This window comes from Nestor notabilis, unplaced genomic scaffold, assembly GCF_000696875.1.
Source record: "Nestor notabilis isolate BGI_N333 unplaced genomic scaffold, ASM69687v1 scaffold2573, whole genome shotgun sequence".
Classification (NCBI taxonomy): Eukaryota; Metazoa; Chordata; class Aves; order Psittaciformes; family Psittacidae; genus Nestor; species Nestor notabilis.
The window spans coordinates 224713-243969 of record NW_009922219.1 but is presented as its reverse complement, the minus strand read 5'-3'; the positions used below and the strand labels follow the sequence as shown (position 1 = coordinate 243969).

General features: G+C 40.2%; 1 protein-coding gene across 1 annotated transcript in view; it reads right to left on the bottom strand.

The window, feature by feature from the left end:
- Positions 1-295: 295 nt before the first annotated feature.
- ANO4 (anoctamin 4) overlaps positions 296-19257 on the bottom strand; it is a 130212-nt gene continuing 111250 nt past the window's right edge. Inside the window, exons 20-27 of the mRNA XM_010011507.1 lie at positions 18484-18541; positions 16134-16231; positions 12880-13022; positions 12038-12190; positions 10215-10362; positions 6826-6945; positions 3848-3953; positions 296-487 (exon numbers count right to left, since the gene is read on the bottom strand). Coding sequence (XP_010009809.1) covers positions 296-487; positions 3848-3953; positions 6826-6945; positions 10215-10362; positions 12038-12190; positions 12880-13022; positions 16134-16231; positions 18484-18541 — 1018 coding nt within the window. The remainder of the gene's footprint in view (positions 488-3847; positions 3954-6825; positions 6946-10214; positions 10363-12037; positions 12191-12879; positions 13023-16133; positions 16232-18483; positions 18542-19257) is intronic.

Here is a 19257-nt window from a genome sequence, read left to right as displayed (position 1 = left end):
TTGACATTCATGGCCTTGAATCTAAGTCAGGGCCTGGGAGCCTCCTGGAAACAGTTCAGACAATTAAGCACTGGTCTGATCTGCTCTGGCTGGCATTAGGTCTGGAGAAGACTAAGCCTTGCAAGACCTCTAATTTCAAAAGGTTTATGACGATATGTGCCCTTTTAAACATGGGCGCACTTGTAAGAGCACACAACATTGACTGGCTATTCCTTTCAGTGTACTCTCCACTGTAGAAAATGGCTTTTATAAACAGAATTCCTATCTTCTTTTAAGTGGTTTCTTCCTCACCCCATCATGGCCACTCATTGTGATAAGATTTTCCATTCTTCTTCCTTTCCTTCCGTTCTTTCTGCAGACGTTCTAATTCAGCTTCATACATCATTTCCTGAATCAGGTACTTTTCTCTCCTCATCCGATCTCTCAGATCTTTTGGGAGATCTGGGATTAAGTAGGAAATCAGGTGCTTTATGCAAAAGACAAGGTGCTGTGGAAACAAAAAGGAGTGAAAAATTAAAATCTTAGGAAGAAAATAAGTACCGTATTTTCTGAAAGTCCTCCACTTCCAATTCACAACAAGATTCTGTGTTAGAACTAAATCCATTACTAAATTTAAAGAATGTAAACCATGAGTTTTTTTCCCCCACAAAAACTCAGGCAAAGCCAGCGAGTACGAATTGCTGCAAGGTTATGAGCAGCTGCCTCAACTAAGCCCTCAAATCTGTTGTATGACCTGTGTGTTCAAATCCCTGAGGTCATGATTTGGTCTAAGATTGCTTGGGCAGGCCTGGTACTAGTGGATTACTTTTTGCAGGAAGAGGTGGATCAAATAATACACTTTCCTGTTGCCAGAAAATCTTTGCATCAGTATCAGAACCAATGAATTACCTATGCAAAACAAAATATTTTCCCTTGTACTGTGTCTCTCATCCAAAGACATATTCCCAATTACTAAACATCACAATTAAATACCAGGTAACTAACCCTTTGTCCCTCATGTTTTAGGCATGCCACAGCAAAGCTTGGGTGTGATGGGGAAGGATTGTTTGAGTGACCTTCTTTTGTTTGATCAAAGATGCTGCTTTGAGATTTAGGTATTCCACTTGAAAGGAGGAGCAGAGAAACAGAAAAATCCTCCATCTCATAGAAGACACTCATTCTAGATTGGAGAAACAAAGATCTCTCTTCTTCTCTGAGCAGAACCCTTCCTGTGAAAACCACTGAAAAGAGAATGCAATGTGTTTTCCCATGTATTCTTCCGTCATGAGAAATAAACCCACAATACTTTAATTGTTGCTTTTTTTTTTTTGCCAAACCTAAAACAATAATAATGAAAAAGCTTTCATCAGTTTAGCCTGGACAAATAATTATTTCTGTGTGATAGGAAACACTTTTGTTTGCTTTTGGGGGAGGACAAGATAAGCCAAATTAACCATCCCACAGAGCGAAAAATTTGGTGGTCTTCTATGATGGGTTTTAAGTATTGGTGAGTAAGGGAGGAGCACTACCTGGACTTGTGCAAAGCATTTGCACAACACCCTTGTCTCTAAACTGGAGAGACATGGATTCAGTCTCACTCAGCGCATAGGGAATTGGCTGAATGTTCACACTCAAATTGTTGTGGTCAATGGCTCGGTGTTGAAGTGGAGACCAGTGATGAGCATCATTCCTCAGGGGTTGCTACTGGGACCAGTGCTGTTCAACATCTTTGTCAGTGACATGGACAGTGGGACTGAGTTCACCCTCAGCAAGTTTGCTGATGACACCAAGCTATGTGGTGTGGTCAACACGCTGGAGGGAAGGAATGGGACCCAGAGGGACCTTGACAGACGCGAGAGGTGGGCCCGTGCGAACCTCAACAGTTCAACAGTGCAAAGGGCAAGGTTGGACAGGGCTTTGAGCAACCTGTTCTACTGTATGGTGCCCTGCCCGTGGCAGGGGGTTGGGAACTAGATGATCTTCAAGGTCCCTTCCAACCCAAACTATTCTGTGATTCTGTGAAAAATGTGTCTTAAGTAGTCAATTTATGGAAAAAAAACCCTCTACCTCGAATCATTTATCTTAGTGCAATCTTCTACTGTAATTGCTGTAGCAATCACAATACATCATTAGTGTTCTCCAAAGACGTAATCTGGACATTTCAAATGTCCAAAGACCTTTCATGATTTCTTCTGCAATTGCCTTTTTTATTTCATAAATAGAGTTAAGGAAACAGTTTGCAGTGCCAATAAAGAGAGTGGCCCCTGTTGAGAGACACAGCTGTGAGCCAGCCCATGGCTTTGGTTGGGGCAAAGCAAAGTCAAATCTGTTGTGCAGGCATTAAGCAAACAATAAAAGCTATTCCACAGCAGGTTGAAAATTTGGCTGGGCACTGAGACTTGAACAGTGCTGATTTTTCTTGCCCCAGTTATCTTTGCCCTTATGCTGTGCTGCCTTTATGTGAAGAGTCTATCAAAAGGCCAGGCTGCCTTCAGTCTTAAAACTGCTCAGGCTGATCTGCCAAGGCCATTCTTGTAGTCATTTTTGGAGACAGATACCCTGGCTCTCAGTACTGACAGCACAAGAAACAAAGAAGAGACCAAGCCCAGCAAGCCTCTATCAAATCTTTCTTTCTTTCCCTTAATGTTTCCCTGAGTGTGGCAGAGATTGTGGAAGAGCTAATCTCTTTAGGACCACCCTCTAACGACTTAGGCCAGTGTAGAGGAAGGAGAGAGTCCAACCTGCAGGGGCATATCCTCCCTCCATCTGGGAAGGGCTGAAAATGACAGTCGGGGAATTTGCTGCAAATGGTTCATGGTTCTGCTGAGCCACTAAGTCATCCTTATGCAAGAAATAATCTAGGAAAAGTTTCCTCTTCACTTTTCCTCTAATTCAGATGCTTCTGTTCTGTGATCCAAAGAGGGCCTTCAGAAACTCAGTTCAGAATGAATTTAGACAGTAAATGCAGTTATGTGCATTTGAACATTATGCCAATAATTTATGGTGATTACAGCTTCCATATCTGTGCTGGATGCATTGTTGCTATGATTTCAGAGTGGAAGATTGAGTAAAGTTTGTTCCTTGTCTGGCTTCTTCACAGTGTAAAAGGCATTTCAAACTGCTTGTGCTGGAGAGATGCCGAACCCATGGTTTCTGGCAGGGATATTCAGGCACCTGAAATGCAGGCCTTAAAAGCTGCATTTTGTTTTGCAAATTATCTCATCCTATTTATCCACCGTCCTGTCTCTCTTTTTCAAAATCAGCAAGGGAATACCCATCATGTAAAGCTGGTATTACCTTCTCTGGTTTGTCTTAAAGTTTTCTAAGATACTGACAGTAAATACCATTAGTCTGAACATTGGCTAAGGTATTGAATCCTCTTCATCGTCATCATCTTTGTGATGCTAGTCACTCTGGGAAAATGAATAGTATTAAAAAAAAAAACCAACAAAAAACTAGATGTGTAAATACTGTATCTTAAACTATTTTCATTTTTCAGTTGTTCAGATTTCATCTTTTCTTCTCATGTTCCTTCTCCCATTCCTTACACGCTGGCCAGAATACGGCTTCCCAGCCTAGACAGGTTATAAATGCCAGACCTCAGAAAGCTAACAAAAGCTTCATTTATTTGCCCTGTTGGCAAGTCACAGTTACAGTTTTCGAAGTGCTACATTCCTCTTTTTGTTAGAACCTAAATACCTGTTACTGTTCAGAAAACAGATCTGAGAACACAAAGCACAATATAAATAGCAGAAACTAACACAAAAAGCTCAACAGCTGCCATTGTAGATCAGCTCAATGAAAAAGCTTCAAAGGGAAATTTGTTTCATTTTGTTGGTTTTGTTTTGCCACCTGAATGGTTACATACCTCAAATACAATAATGAAAGCCAACCGCGCTGCTAAGACGTGCCAGAATTGCAGTGTGTAACCGTAGGGCACTGGGGAGTGAGGAGGGTCTCGGTAGTCCCTGTATCTGAAAGGCAAGCAGAGTACGGTAGTCAGCAAGCTCCTGCCCTGCTGGCTGGGAGGAAGGTAAAGCCAAAGCCCAACTGCTCTTGTTCATTGCATTTTCTGCTTACTTCTTCAGCTAGGCTACACTAGTGTTTCATTTCAGATCAGGTGCATGGTTTTGAAGCAAATGTGCTGATCACCCTCACTTGCCATGCTTTGGTTCCCCCAAATGGGTTTGTTTCACATGAAACATAGTGGTAAGGTGCATTCCAGGAGTGTGCTTTGTGCTCCAGCTGCTAATGGAAATTCAGTGCAAAGGTCCAAGCCAGTGCTCTGAACCAAATACAGAGGATGTGGAGTGCTCAGCACCAGCACTTTGACCCTACAGCATCTCCTTTGGCCATGCAACATGTGCGTTGCAGGCACCTCCTCAGAACATGGAGTAGGGTGGGATGCCCTGCTGTTTTCAGGGCCACTTTCTTCCCACTACAAGGTAAGTTTAAACCCATAAATGTTCCCAGTTTCGTCAGCCTGACAGCCCTCTCAAAATCCATATAAAACTGCCTCAGGTGCTCCATCTGGCTCTTGGTCAATTAGCTTGCCATCCCTGGCATAAAGCACGACTCATCCTGACTTTAGTGGAGCCAGAATTGCGCCTCTTGGTATATCAATAGGGCAAGGGCTGTGTAAGAAAGGGATCTAGTGCCTTGTCTCACAGAATGTTTCTTTAAAGACTTTAGGTCTCAATAACATAACTAGAGATATCTATTGGGAACACTGGATCCAGGAAGACTCCAAAATTACATTAACAAGTCATGGATCTATTTAAGTCACACATTCTGGAGACCATTTCTACTAGCAGGATATTAATTCCAAAATACTATTGCAGAAAATTAATTTAAAAGTAGAGTAAAAATCATTTTCTCCTTAATCTCTTAGATGGGACAGAAATCCTATTATAAAAAATATTGAAAATGCCATAGTAAATAATACACTTAAGTTCGATCTCTAAGTTAAAGAAACTACAGAACTCAGACAAGCAAAAGAACCAAGCAGTTATTTCATCTCTGTGATAATCTGTATTTCTCTTCACACCTTAAATTTCAGAGGCTGCTACAGAATATGAAATAAACCATGTCTTGACATCTTAGCAACAAACCTCTCTCAAATTGCAGTTATCTCTAGTGCAAGTCCTTAAAATTGAGATGATCTTCCCTCTGCAGGCAGCATTCTGACTTCATAGTTTACGATGTTTCAGAATCCTGAAAACAGAAGTCCCTGGACCAAGTCCTAGGTCAGTAGAATATGCCTCCTTTTTTTGTACTTGCTAAGAACCAAGCGCTACACATAAAGAATGGGGAAACCTTTTATAAACAACCAGAATAGTATGGCATCATCTGGATTCCAGACAAGCAGAAGTTAACTGAATATGGCCACTTTTTTTTGCTCAGACTGTCTTCCTGGGAAAATGCCTACAGTATTGCACAGTAGACCATAGTATTTCCTTACCTTACTATCAATATCTGGCTTGAAGTATAATTAAAATGACTGACGTTTTAGATGAGGTGGGTTAACTAGCTGATAAACTCAGCTAAAGAAAGATGTTCATTTTCTTTTAAGCTTACTATACATAATAATTCCATGTCCCCCAAGAGAACAGATTTTTCTTCTGAAAATTTATGACAACAATTTTAAATGTTCTCTTTTTGGGATATTGAAGGGACAACTTTTTTTATTTATGGGATTTCCACCATCAGTTTTAAGTAGCAGCAACCTCATGCTTGAAGTTGGGGAAGAAAGGAATTAAAGAGGGGGAACAGAATGATCAGAATTACAATACATTATTAAATGGTGCTATGGCAAACAATGTGGAATGAATTATTCTCACTGTGGTTCTGCTCCACAGAAAATGTTATCTATGGATTCAACATTAGGATGTTCTTTTTGCCAAATAAATTGCAAGTCTTAAATATCTGTTAATTATACGAAAACATTAATGCTACATTCCACCCCACCCCTGTTTGTTATGCTATACCACTCAAACATTATTATTAATAAAAATGTCACAATATCACAAAGTATTAGTGACTTTTTCTGTATCACAGTATATCTTTCGTTCTTTAGGCACTCATGAAATGATATTTTAATTCTTCATGCTCAAAAATGCTGGGACCAGGACCCATGCTTGTAAACCATGGTTGCAATAAAAAGATGATAACTGTATTTTTTGGTTGGGACCTCATATGAGACCTCTATGTAGATTCTTGATTCTTTGGAATATTAAAATAAATCAGGTGCAAATCTATCATTACAGACTAGTCTCAGACTGCTATTTCTCCAGTCTGTTGGCTGAGGACAAAGACATACAGCTAATTAACTGCTCATTTTATTTTGATTCAAACCACAAACATGTGAGTATTACTAATAATTACACCTCTAAGCAATGACATGAACATATTACCCATTCAACAATTAGGAAGTGCTAGACTTGAGGTTTCGTAAAGATAGCTTAGGACAGACCCTGTGAAATAACTCACTGTGCAACCCTGACTTCCTTGTGTATGTGCTATGGTATAATTTGATTAAAGTTGCATCTCACTGATACCTAAGTAATCAGTCACCTATTATTGGCCATATTTAATGCCATATTTCTCCATGATGGTTCTGTGTGATTCAAGCCATGTCACCACAGAAATCCTGAATTAGGAGCACCTGACAGGTACTTTTGCCTTCTCCTGTTTCTAAGGAAGGAATCAGCAGTATCACAAGCATGTCCCTGAACAGCACGGTTATTTCTTTCCATTCCTGTTTTTTAAGTTCTGAAAACTAGTTCCAACCTCAGATTTATCCTGATGCTTCTCCCTTGCAATGAGTTATTTTGATCAGATACTTACCTGCAATATTTTAATGGTGAACCAGAAAATTCACTTCCATTTGATGTTGGCTCCGAACGGTTTTCAAAGTCAGACACCAGAAATACTGATAAACTCGCATTAACATACCCAACCATACACCTAGAGGGGGAAAAAATCCTGTAGTCAGGACACAGAAAGGTTTTTCCATTAACTGTTGTACTCAGGAGGATATTCTCTGAGTTTCATGAAATCCACAGTATAACTGTGATGCTTATTAATATCTGAAAAAGATGTCAGGTGATATAAAAGAGATGCTCAAGTAGGTCAGATGGACAACAAAAGTGAAGCAATGATAGATTTCTGTGGGAGAAGAAATGGTGAAGACTGGGCCTGGTTACTTTTGAAGAGAAAAGTTACCTAATAGGTGACAAAGTAGAAGTAGAGAAAATAATAAGTAGCACTAGGAAGATAGTCAGAGTAGTCTCACTGTTACCCTCATGGTACTATCACAAAGGGACATTAAATCAGACAGAAGGCAATACACTTAAAACAGCTTTTTACAAAATGTCCAGTTAATCAGAGGAACACAATACTAAGATCTCAGGGTGGCTGAGCACTGGGTCAGATAGAGTTTGGAGAACACTGAGTAAGAGAATGTACGTGGAAGGGCTGTGGGAGTCACTAGAAGACTCAAGTGTGGTGTTAATAAAGCTGAGGAGAGAGATGGCAAATGTATTATGCTGTTAACTCTGCACTGCTCAAGCACAAATAAGTCTTGGCACACTGCTCAGCTTGCTGCAGAGTATAATGGAAAGAAAGGGCGAAAGCGTTGGTGCTTTTTGGTTTTTGGGGTTTTTTTGTTTTTGGTTTTTTTTTTTAACTATGGATTTTACAGTCTTTGAGAAATTACATGTAGACACCATCTGGCTTTGTCTCAAAATTTCCATACTGATTGGACTTGGAACTTTATTTGGAACTTCATTTAATTACAACACTTTTCTAGTATCACTGGGTGTCATATAGATCTAATACCTACTGATGTTTTTTGAAAGAAAGAAGCACCTGTCTCAAGTTATTCAATAGCAGATGTTCTTGACTCCTTAATTTGAGAAAACTCATTATTCCTGTGGATTTTGAATAGCTTCTGGCTTTTATAACAGCACTTATTAATAATAATATCCAGAATGATGGCATAAATAGTTTTTATCCAAGTTGGCTCCTTCAAAGAATTACCATCTAATAGTTTCATCTAGAAATTCACAAAAGCAGCAGAAGTGTGGAAACACTGTACAAGAGGTTTTTGAAAAGATGATAAGAGCTTCCTCTGTGAGCCAAGCTACTTCCCCTGTGCTGAGCTAGTTTCAAAGCCACTGAGTCATATTTGAGTCTTCATAAAAATAAAATTTCTAAAGGTGGTATTTTTTTCGTGCACAGTGGTCCTGAGAAAATCAGTAGTAAGGAAAGTTGCTGACAGTGCCTCAGTATCGTATGGGTCTTCATAATGGCACAAGCAGAGGCACATTCTCAGGAATTACTGGTGCCAGACCAAACACTTTACCCGTGAAGATACTTTAGCTCTTCATGAAAATAAATGGAACAGTTCCCTTGCCACCAACTAAAATGCCAAAGTCACAGAATCACAGAATGGTGAAGATTGGAAAGGATCTTAAGAACATCTAGTTCCAACCCCCTGCCATTGGCAAGGACACCTCACACTAGACCATGTCTCCCAAGGCTCTGTCCAATCTGGCCTTGAAGGCTGTCAGGGATGGAGCTTTCACCATGACTCTGGGCAACCTATTCCAGTGCCTCACCACCCTCGCAGTAAAGAACTTCTTCCTTATGTCTAATCTAATCTTCACCTGTTTAAATTTGAAGCCTTTACCCCTTGTCCTACCACTACAGTCCCTGATGAAGAGTCCCTCCCCAACATCCTTACAGGCCCCCTTCAGATACTGGAAGGCTGCTATAAGGTCTCCACGCAGCCTTCTCTTCTCCAGCCTGAACAGCCCCACCTTTCTCAGCCTGTCTTCATAAGGGAGGTGCTCCAGCCCCCTTATCATCCTCATGGCCTCCTCTGGACTTGCTCCAACAGCTCCACGTCCTTCTTACGCTGGTGACACCAGAGCTGCACACAGTACTGCAGTGGGGTCTCACGCGTGTGACTTGCTGGTCACACTCCTTTTGTTGCAGCCCAGTATACAGTTGGTTTCTGGGATGTGAATGCACGCTGAAGCTGGCTCATGTTCAGTTTCTTGTCGACCAACACCCCCAAGTCCTTCTCCGCAGGGCTGCTTTGAATCTCTTCTCCACCCAGCCTGGAGTTGTGCCTGGGTTTGCCCTGACCCAGGTGTAGGACCTTGCACTTGGCCTTGCTGAACTTCATAAGGTTGGCATCAGCCCACCTCACAAGCGTGACAAGGTCCCTCTGGATGGCATCCCTTCCCTCCAGCGTATCAACCGAGCCACACAGCTTGTTGTTGTCGGCAAACTTGCTAAGGACATCCTTGCAAGACACCAAGTTAGCAGCGCTGCTAATCAGGAGCTGCCACACCAGCTGCCATTCTTCCATCAATATGATTAAACAGTATTGACAACCAAAAAGTGGCAAAAAAGCAGCAACAGAAAAGCTTACTTTCTGCAGCAGGGGATAAAAATGATCTGCCATATGTCTAATAGCAGAATTTAAACTTGCCATTAATGTCTACCGTTTAGCCTGCGTTTCCTGAACGGCCGGGACCTTGCTAATGGAACTGCTAGGAGATCATTTGCACATGTGTCTGTGTTCAGCTGGATTCAGTGACCTTCCCTGAGTCCAGCTGCCTACATCGTACAGGTAATATAATCTCAGTGTTTAGCAACACTGAAAGGAAATCCACTTAGGCAGCAGGGATTCAGTTCACAAATTTCTGCTAACATGAGGACTCTAGTTTTAGAAGAAAACCAAATTACTTTGTTCTGTAAGTATGTCTTGGTTTATTAGTTGGGAATTGCTTCCTTTTGTTAGACAGTACTTCTGAACAATACATGGGGAATAGTACAACAGGAAAAAACCAAAACCTAGTGAATAAGTTTAAAATGCCCATTAAATCCATAACTGATAAATATCAGCATTGCTTCAGAATGATAAGAGGGTTATATTCATGTACACCAGCTGGGAAGTGCAGCTTGTGCAGCATACTGTTACACACACCAAATCTCTGTAACAGCTCTGCCATGTTTTCTTTGAATTAACGTCATAAATTTTAGTCACTCAGCAACCCACTCTGTGGATATACAAAGTGTCAATATCTATGGCAGATAACTGTTACCTAAACACAAAAATAATTTGGCTTAGTGGAATCAGCACAATCACAGACAGTACAGCTCTATCTATTCAAGCAGTAAGTGATTTTCATATGCATCTATTTTCCCAAAGAAAAGCTTACTTTTGTCCAGCTTCTCCTTGGCCAGCACAAGGTCCATACTTGTAAGCATAAACAAGGCGAGGGATGAAATCTGATGTCACAGCTATGACAAATGCATTTGTGATAACAGAAAGAATTCCAATGCCTTCCAGAATCCCATACCAGATTCCTGTTCAAAAAGGAGGGTATGTCAGCTCCAGGAAAAACAAGAACCAAAGTGCCTGAGATACTGCATGCCCTGAAGCACTTGTCCCCACCACCCAAAGTCTTTTAATTTCCATCTGAGAGTCACTGAGTAAAAATAATTGTTCTTACTGAACAGCAAGACTTCAGTGGACCAGATTTCTGTTCCCACTGGTTGGGAATTCTGTTGATCCTGCAAAGAATCTCGAGGAAGCTGCAAAAATGCTTATGGAGGCCTTGAGCCACATAACTATGTGCGTGGTTTTAAGAAACACTGTAAGACTCCCTGCTTATGATGATGGCTACCTAGTCTTTGAGGAGGGTCTGCCAGGGCAGCCATGAATATTGCAGTCCACAGTCTGCCTTTCACAGGTGCCTTGTGTGTAACTTGTGCCTAGCTGGTCAGCATGTACTTATTGGCATCAAAATCTTCATGGCGTCCTAATGCTGTACAGTGGTACACAGTCCCTAGACATCACCTGGGCTTTTTGGTTCATCCTCAGTCATCTGACAGATCTTGTGGTACAGGCATGCAGCAACTCTGGTCATGAGGACCATCAATGAGAAACGCATCAAAGGCAGGTTAGACATGGCCATTGATTTTAATGAGACATCAAACTGTCCCTGGAAACTTTGCTGAATACGGACTGAATGCAACTGACTTTGAGAAAGCACACCTGAATTGGCCTGAAAAAATATGTATTTTTCTGTCCTTTTATTGTTTACATTACATAACTTTTTTCAGAGATTTTGACTGCAGTGTATGCTGTGTACTGGCTGGTGTCCAGGTTTGTACCTAAACTCACAGATCCACACTACTCACATACAAGACTGTACTCAGACACAGACTTCAGGTACATGGTAGATAATTCTGAGAGCACAAAGCCTGGGTTTCTGCTATTTCATGGCGTGGGCTACTGGTTTTTGCAATGCAGATGGGCAGTGAGGTATTTATTCTATTTACCCTTCCACAGACACCAGGGATTCAGTGTTTTACTTGGTTTTACAGAGACTTTCCTAAAGGTGTTCTGCTTTTGTAGACTACAAGGATAGAGAAGATTTATAGTCAAAATATGCACAGAGAACCCTTGCAGTAGTGTGTAGCTGTGTGACCTCTTATGTGAACCCTGTGTTTAGCAATGTAGGTGTGCCTCACTGAGAGCAAGTTGTCTCTTGGGATCTAGATCCACTCTGTTTGACGCCTCTGTGATCCACTGGGCATAGCACCTAAGTCTCAGGAGAGCTTGGTTTTGGCCAGGTGCATATAATCCTTACAGATCCTTTACAGGAGGGTGGCCGCTTTTACTTGACTTTCATGTTTCAGCTGCTCTGTCTGGTTATTATGTTCAAACCGAGCAGTAGCATGTGTTCATACAGTGTGTCTACCACAAGGAAAAACCTGCAGAGAACACTGATCACTTCATTAAAACATCCGGGCTGTTAAGTCACCCAGAAAATAATTAAAAGACATTTTCCAATACAGGCTCTTAATTGCATAAGTAGATTGGTATCAGATACGTGAAGTTTTTTTGAACAATCAAAGTGTGTCTTGTTAATAGGAAAGGACTGAAAATACCTTAATATGCTCTTATTTGAAGTGTTCAGTGCTTTGCCTTAAAAATAATACACATGCATAACAAACACACGTACAAAGAACTCACCTATGTCTTTGGCTCTTGAAGCTAAAGGTCTTCTCCACTGGGTTACAAATTTGTATGCATCAAGCCTAATTTCAATAATATTGTTAAGCAAGGCCAGGAGCGGTGCCAGTGGAAAAGCTGCCACAAAAATGGTTGTGAACCCAAACTGAAGAACTAAATAAAAAAAAGGAAAGGTCACAATATAATTGTTAGGATCTAATCCCAAAGTCTAAGACACCAAATAGTATATGCATTCAAACATTATGTATAAATACACAACCATTTCTTATTATGCCATACCACAAAATAGTCTAGTGACACTAACACAACAATTCCTTGTTAAAAGTTCAGAGTAGGATGACAAGAACAAAGACACTTTGTTCTTAGGATGCGTAGCAACATCTAGATTTTGTAATTTGGAGATTGGACAAGTTTGGAGGTAGACAAACTGTGCTTTTATAAAGGGACTTCTTTACACCAGTGTCAACTAGGATGTCTCAATAGCTGCAAAGATTTGGTCTGAATACATTTCTTTACATACTGTAGATGGGTGGCACTTTGAAACTTTGTGTAAGTTTCTAGAGGCAGGTTTTTAGACTGCCAAATTTCCCATTGATTTGAAAAGAATTGTGTGAGGGAAAAAATTAAAAAAACAATCATGACATTATCAGTTCAGCCACATAAAGCAAAAATTCTTGTTCTTTAACATTATTTTGAGCAGTAACTTTAAGCAATTACCCTCTCATCTGTACATCTTTAGCTTCATACAGCAATAATTAAAAGAATATACCAGCCCACATCAACAAAAAAGCACCAACTTTTAAAATCCAGTGAAAGAGAGAGAACAAAGGTCAGTGCCATACTCATTTCTAGGTATTCATCAAATAGTCCATAAGCATTCATAGGTTGCAGATTGTAGTCCTTTTCCCACTGTGGGAAGCTTGTTTTTCTCTGTGTGCCATACTCTTGTCGTAGTTTTCTCCTGGTCCACCAGTTTTGAATTAGCCTACATTTTCAAATAAATTGAAGAAACAAGGTAAATAATATTAGTGGCTATTTATCACAAAATTGGAAAAGGCTAAGTGTGCACAACGTATCTTGCAAAATTAATTTCCAAATGCACAGGAAAATGGAGCATTATTAATACATGTGGCTGATGACATGGCATAATAGGTATGAAAACAGTTACAGCTGATGGGTTGTAATCCAGGCCTAGGAGTTGTTAAAGTGGTGAAGGGATTTTGACATCTTTTCATTATTTATTTACCTCCCATTTCTCTACGCAGAATAGAAAATTGCTTTCAGGGCCTGTTTATATGGCAGAAGGCAATTCTGTGTGGAGATAGTTGAGCTATTATTGAGAAATCAGTAAATAGAGTGCTAATGCTGCTTGAACCCTTCCTGTGTGTGAGCCAGCATCTCTACACAGCTCTACAGTGTGCAGGATAATAGTCCTCAGGCAACCCTGGAAGGGAAAAAGCAACCTCTAATCGTGTCTGCAGCCAAACATTCAGAGGAACAGAAGACAGAAAGAATTGTATGGACTACTGACAACATGTGGTGGCTGAGAGAGGTATTTGGCTGACATGAGAGCTATCTCCATCTCAGGAAATGGGGGAGCTGTATAGGATTTCAGGAAGAAGTTACTGTTCCTGAAGAAATGCATGTGTAGGAGCACCATGGGAGGCACTGAGCCAGAGAAACGAGCGCTCACATTTGAAATAAATACTTCTGCCTCTCCAGGTCAGGGAGTTGCACTGGTTCGGCCAACAAAGACATGAATTACAGTCAATATTACAGTTAATAGAGAGGACAAAAAGAAAAAAGACAGAGATTTTCTCCAAAGTTGCGGTTGGCCCCTTCATCTCAGCAACCTGATGAAGGTGATGGCTCACTCAAATAATTCAATCCTTTCCCTGACGCTGCTTTGCTTCTTGCCTTCACAGTGATCTGGTCTGGTCTGGATAGTAGGCAAATGAACATTGGATTTAGATAAGGGGATAAGGGTTTGGCCAATTGGTTGTTTTCTTAAAGCTTAGAGATTATTTCTCCATTCAAGTCATTTACCAGAGAGGTTACAGCTTTTCCTGTCTCACTTAGAGAAGTGTAGGTGTAACTGAGTGTAGGACTTTAAAACCTAGAGTTTAGAAGTGCAAGAAAAAAAATTACCAGTACAAGCATGGATTTCAAGCCAAAATTTGTATTTGGTTTTAGTAGCTCACAGCCAGTCACTAATCTGTAAAAAGCCTAGAAAGGCCTTTCCTGTGAATGACCATGGTTGTGATTGATGACCTGTGGGACAGTTAAGGGTACATCTTTGCAGTCCACAGCACCCTTTGGGCCCATGACAAAGTGAGAGGGCTGAGAACTGAATTCCTGCAAAGGCAGCAATTTGTATTAAAAATGTAAACACTAAACAACCGATCCTCTAGCACACAATCTAGATCCTCTCTTTGGTATCTTTGCAACCTAGTTTTTAACTTTCAGGTAGAAATTTCAGAAGAGAAGCCAATGCCACATGTACCAGCGACAGCAGGTGCTGGGCTTCCTGTCACCAAGAAATGCCTTTCCCCTCCACAGGGACTGAAGAGGTGCAGGGAGCATCTCTGTTACTAGCCTGTAACAGAGCTGGGCTGCCACCCTGAAATGGTGTCAAAATCCTCTTCAAAACAGGCTGCTGGTGCTTCTCTCCTAGGGCTGTCTCATGGGGAAATATTCTCTGCTGTGAGCTTTTGAGCTCTGGCACTGTGCAGTGCTGGCTCTGCCTGGGTCTCAGCAGGCAATAGACAGCACACGGGTGGAGGCACAGTGATGTTCTACAACAGACTATAGGATTGCCTCCAAATCCTCTGGCTGTCCACATGGTGTTGGCTCTGATCATGCTCTTAGCACGAATGATCATGGGTTTTTTTCCACACAAAAAGGAAATGCACTTGCCTGCAGCATTTCAGGGCTAGAAAGTGGACTGAAAGGTCTAGAGAGTAAATATAAGTTGAAGTATCTCACATTGTTGTGACTGTTTTTGTGTTGTGACTTTCACTGTAACTCTAAAGAGAAGCAGTTTATTCCTATTAAATCACTTGTTCTTAAACAATATCCTCCTATCTCCTTCAGTCACCTTCTCTAATTGCTTTCTGTGCTCTTTATTAGGTTTCAAAATCCCTATTAACAGGTAGCAGAAAGCTGTAATGAGAACTGACAAAAGAGGCAGTGAAAGACAGGATCAATACTGTTGCTGCCACTGTTCTCTCCTCCCTACCCCAGCTAATTCCTCCAGCCCTAACAGCTGCAAAATCCTGGCAAGCAGTGCTAGGCACAAACGTGGGAAGAGAAAGAGATTGAGAACTTTGAGTACCTCGATTGCCAATTACTCTGCGCATTTAAACCATTTACTCTGTTCTCATTACAGCCAGATGTGATCAGCACTGAGGCTGCCTGAAATCACTTCTGCAACATGTTTCTGTAGTTAAGGGACCAAACTCTGCACTAGCTCTGCTGTGGATCCTGCAGTGAAGCAAATCCCTCTGAACTTTACAAGGGCAAACTTTCTGATAATGTCAGCTTGTATATTTTCACACTTGCTAATTTCCCTTGGTGACTTGCCACACTGTTTCTAGCATCAACTGTCTATATAATCATATTAAACATACTCATTAAATACCAATTGATAAGAAATGAACCAACAGAAAACGAATAATTGTCAGCCTCTTTAGCTAGGGCACAGCTACAGTACATTCTTCTATCTCTGCAAGTGAAATAGAGTAGTTGCACTACTGCAACTCTGCCAGTAGTGCATTTTTCCAGCTCATACCTGCCCTTTCAGGCATCTTTTATCACCCAGTAAGGAGAAATCCAATTTAGAGCTTCCTGGCATAGCTAAAAATGATACATATAATATTTCCTGTGTAAGGAATACAGCAGACCTACAGTTATTTTTAAAGAGTTTTAAAACATGGAACGCAATTTCATGAAATCAAGTACTTCTCATATATTATCATCTAGTTCCATCTCCCTGGAACAGGGACCATATCTTGCTTTTATGTAAGTGGTCATAAGGAAAGCATAAACTTAGTATTCTTATACGACCTAGAGAAGCATAGGCATTATATTTACTTACGGGTAGCCCAGTTCCATGAAATTATTCCAGGTCTGTTTTAATACCATTATAATACCCATCTGCATACAAAGATCAATAAGGCATCCACTAGGGTGGCACTATAGAAAAAAAGAAACAAAAGATTAAACAGAAACAGTTGCAAAGCATTTCTTTAAAACTGGAAATGGATATTAGCTAATTTACTTAAAGGAAATTAAATGTCATTCTCTTTCTACTTTGTATTAATATAAACTCATGGGAAAATATGAGACTATATCATTAGCATCAGCCTTTTAAGCCTATAATCTAATTCTCTGCAGAGGTCAGAATAAGATGAAACAAGAGCAGATTTCACATTAGTGTCTCTAATATATTGTGAAGCTGTGGGTGGGACAGAGGCAGATGCTACCAAGTTTCTCTAGTGATTTCAATAGTGCTGGGGGAGGTTGATTACATCAAGTCAAAGAATGAAGAGAAAATTCCTCCTGTCTGCACAGGCAAACAGTTTATGTCTACAAGATAGACCTAATACTGTTTATTGAGTACTATTTAATGTATATGACTTAGTGGCTCATGCAAAGCTATTCTCTTCTTGAACAACAGTTAAGCACTCTTGCCGAGTGCTCGCTTGCTTTAGCAGGGGCTCCAGACCTTGAAGAAGTGGTGCTACTTTTGGGGGAGATACTCAGATAGCACTAAGTTATGTTATTCCACAATATAATCTGAAAGAGATAGGTGCAGTATTAATGAAGTAGCACTGATGCTTATAGTAGCATCATTAATAAATAAATTGTCTAGATATCTCCACAGACACTGGACTAGACTGTATCATATTATTAAGTGTCTTAGCCTTGGCTTCATCCAACAGCTGAAGAGAGGGCTATTGGAGGTGTTTCTGGGCATTATAATATAAATTATGTTCCTAATAAGACCTAGCACAGATATGGTTAATAAAGTTAAGACTTTTTTATTATATATTTCTTTTATTATTAAACTTTTTTTCCTCTGAGAAAAGCAAAACAGTAATTTCCACCAGCAACTGGCCCAACCTGTACCACCTTGCTGTTGCACTTCCCTCCCAAACCCAGTTCTTTCTTCCTCCTATCTGTGCTCCTGCAGAGAAGTTCTTTCGCTGTTCTCTGACCCCTCTGTGAGATGATTCAGCCCAGTAATCCATCAGAAAACTAATTCAGCCAGAAAAAGAGTTTCCTGCTGATACAGGGAACTGAATATGCTCCTCACATGGTTGGATAAGCCAGAGCTAATGCAGAGGAAACGGAAGGAGTAAGCTTCTGGGGCAAGGTTCAAAGGAAGAGCAAAACTATCTCCTTTTGGCAGCAGCAAACTGTTAGATCAGCTCAGCCCCTCTAAGACTTTGGAGCGATATTCAGTGAATTTCTGTCTGCCCATTTATCAAGTGTTCTTTTTTTGAATATGCAGAATTCACTACTTCAAAATTAGGATGGCTTTTTAAAATTATTCATTTTTTGCTAGTATTTGGATGACCTCTATTAAACAAAATATTTTATCTGGAAATGTTTGTAAATTCATGTTGGCAATGTAAGAGCTGCATTTCTCACTTGCCATTTGTCATGTACTTGAAAACTTGTTTCAGTTGTTCGGTTGTGAAGCAGGAAAGAAACCATAGGACTTGGATGTGCAAATAGCAGCACTGAAAACTGCATGTCCGGTCCAGAAACTGCTGCTGTTCACCTCCAGTAACTGTCAGATTGGTTTTGAATTCTGAATGTATTTGCCAAAAAAATGGGGCTGGTCCTTGAGTGACTTGCAATGACAACCTCTCATTGTTCTCCAAATACACTTGGTTTTATAGACGTGGAAGATTATGCCAGTAGCTCTTGTGGGAAGTTCAGTTGTTTTGGTCCAGTTTCAAGTCCATTTTATGTGTGTGGATGTCCTGGGTTCAGCTGTAACAGTCATTTTTCTCCTTCTTAGTAGCTAGTGCTAAGTTATTATTTTATTATTTTAGCTCCCTGGTCAGCAAGGCTAGAAAAGCTGAGAAGAAAGTATTTTTTTAGAAGCAAGATACTGTTAGTTTTATATCTGACTTTGATTTATTTCAAGGATGAAATATTTCTAGTGTAAAAATGTGACTAATGTTTAAACCATTCGATACCATTATCCAAATGTCATGCACACACTGAAACTGCTAATACTGGAAAGGGTGAATATATCAATTTGTAGATGTTTTTGTAGCAGATGTTATCGTTAGCAGTGTGGAGTTAGACAGCAAGTGAAAACTCAGTAACAGGCTCAAAAATACCTAGACAGAGTTATGTGTCTGCCTTTACTTGCATTTATTGCTTCCGTGAGCAGCAGATAAATCAGTGTGTAGTTGGCAAACACTCACCTCTTCCAGTCTCCACCGGTTTATCAGCCTTAAGTAGGCACCAGGGTGTCCTGTAAATCTTTAACACAGGAATATACATCAACTACATTGTGTAAGCAGACTGTTCACAGCAGTAGAAGAAAGCTCACACTGTAGTTTTAATCTAATGTTACCTTAGTGTGATTGATAAAACTGTAAGAGATCTTATGCTGTAAAACATTTTGGGGGATTCCTGGAATAATTTCCATGAAGGGCTAAGTGTATTTTTACTTCCAGTTTTATTTCAATACCAAATACTCTGCTGTTGGATATTCAGCTGATGCAGAAAAGAGAGAAAATCTGAATAGAACTGTTTATGTCGGCTTGGAAAATGGCCTTCAACTGCCAGTCCATTTCCTTACACCTTAACCTGGGCTGTGATATCCACTTTTCTGTGAAATCAATGAAAATATTAGTTTTCATTAGGAAAAAATGTTTTTCTTATTTTTCTCCTGTGTTTTCTCTCCAAATGGTTTCCACGTGCAAATAAACCACACTGATGAGTTCTTTTAGTCAAGCTTTCTCTACTCAAAGGCTCTTTGTTTGATTTTAGGGGACTTGCAGAGGATTACAATTAAATATATATTTCATTTTCTGTTTACAATCTATCAACTGATAGCTCGCAATTCACTCTTAACGGTCCAAATAATGTAATAGAAGCAGCAAAGTATTCAGGCAGTTGGACTAGATGATGTTGTAGGTCCCTTCCAACTGAACTATTCTGTTCTTTTCTGAAAGAAAAAGACACAGTGTTAT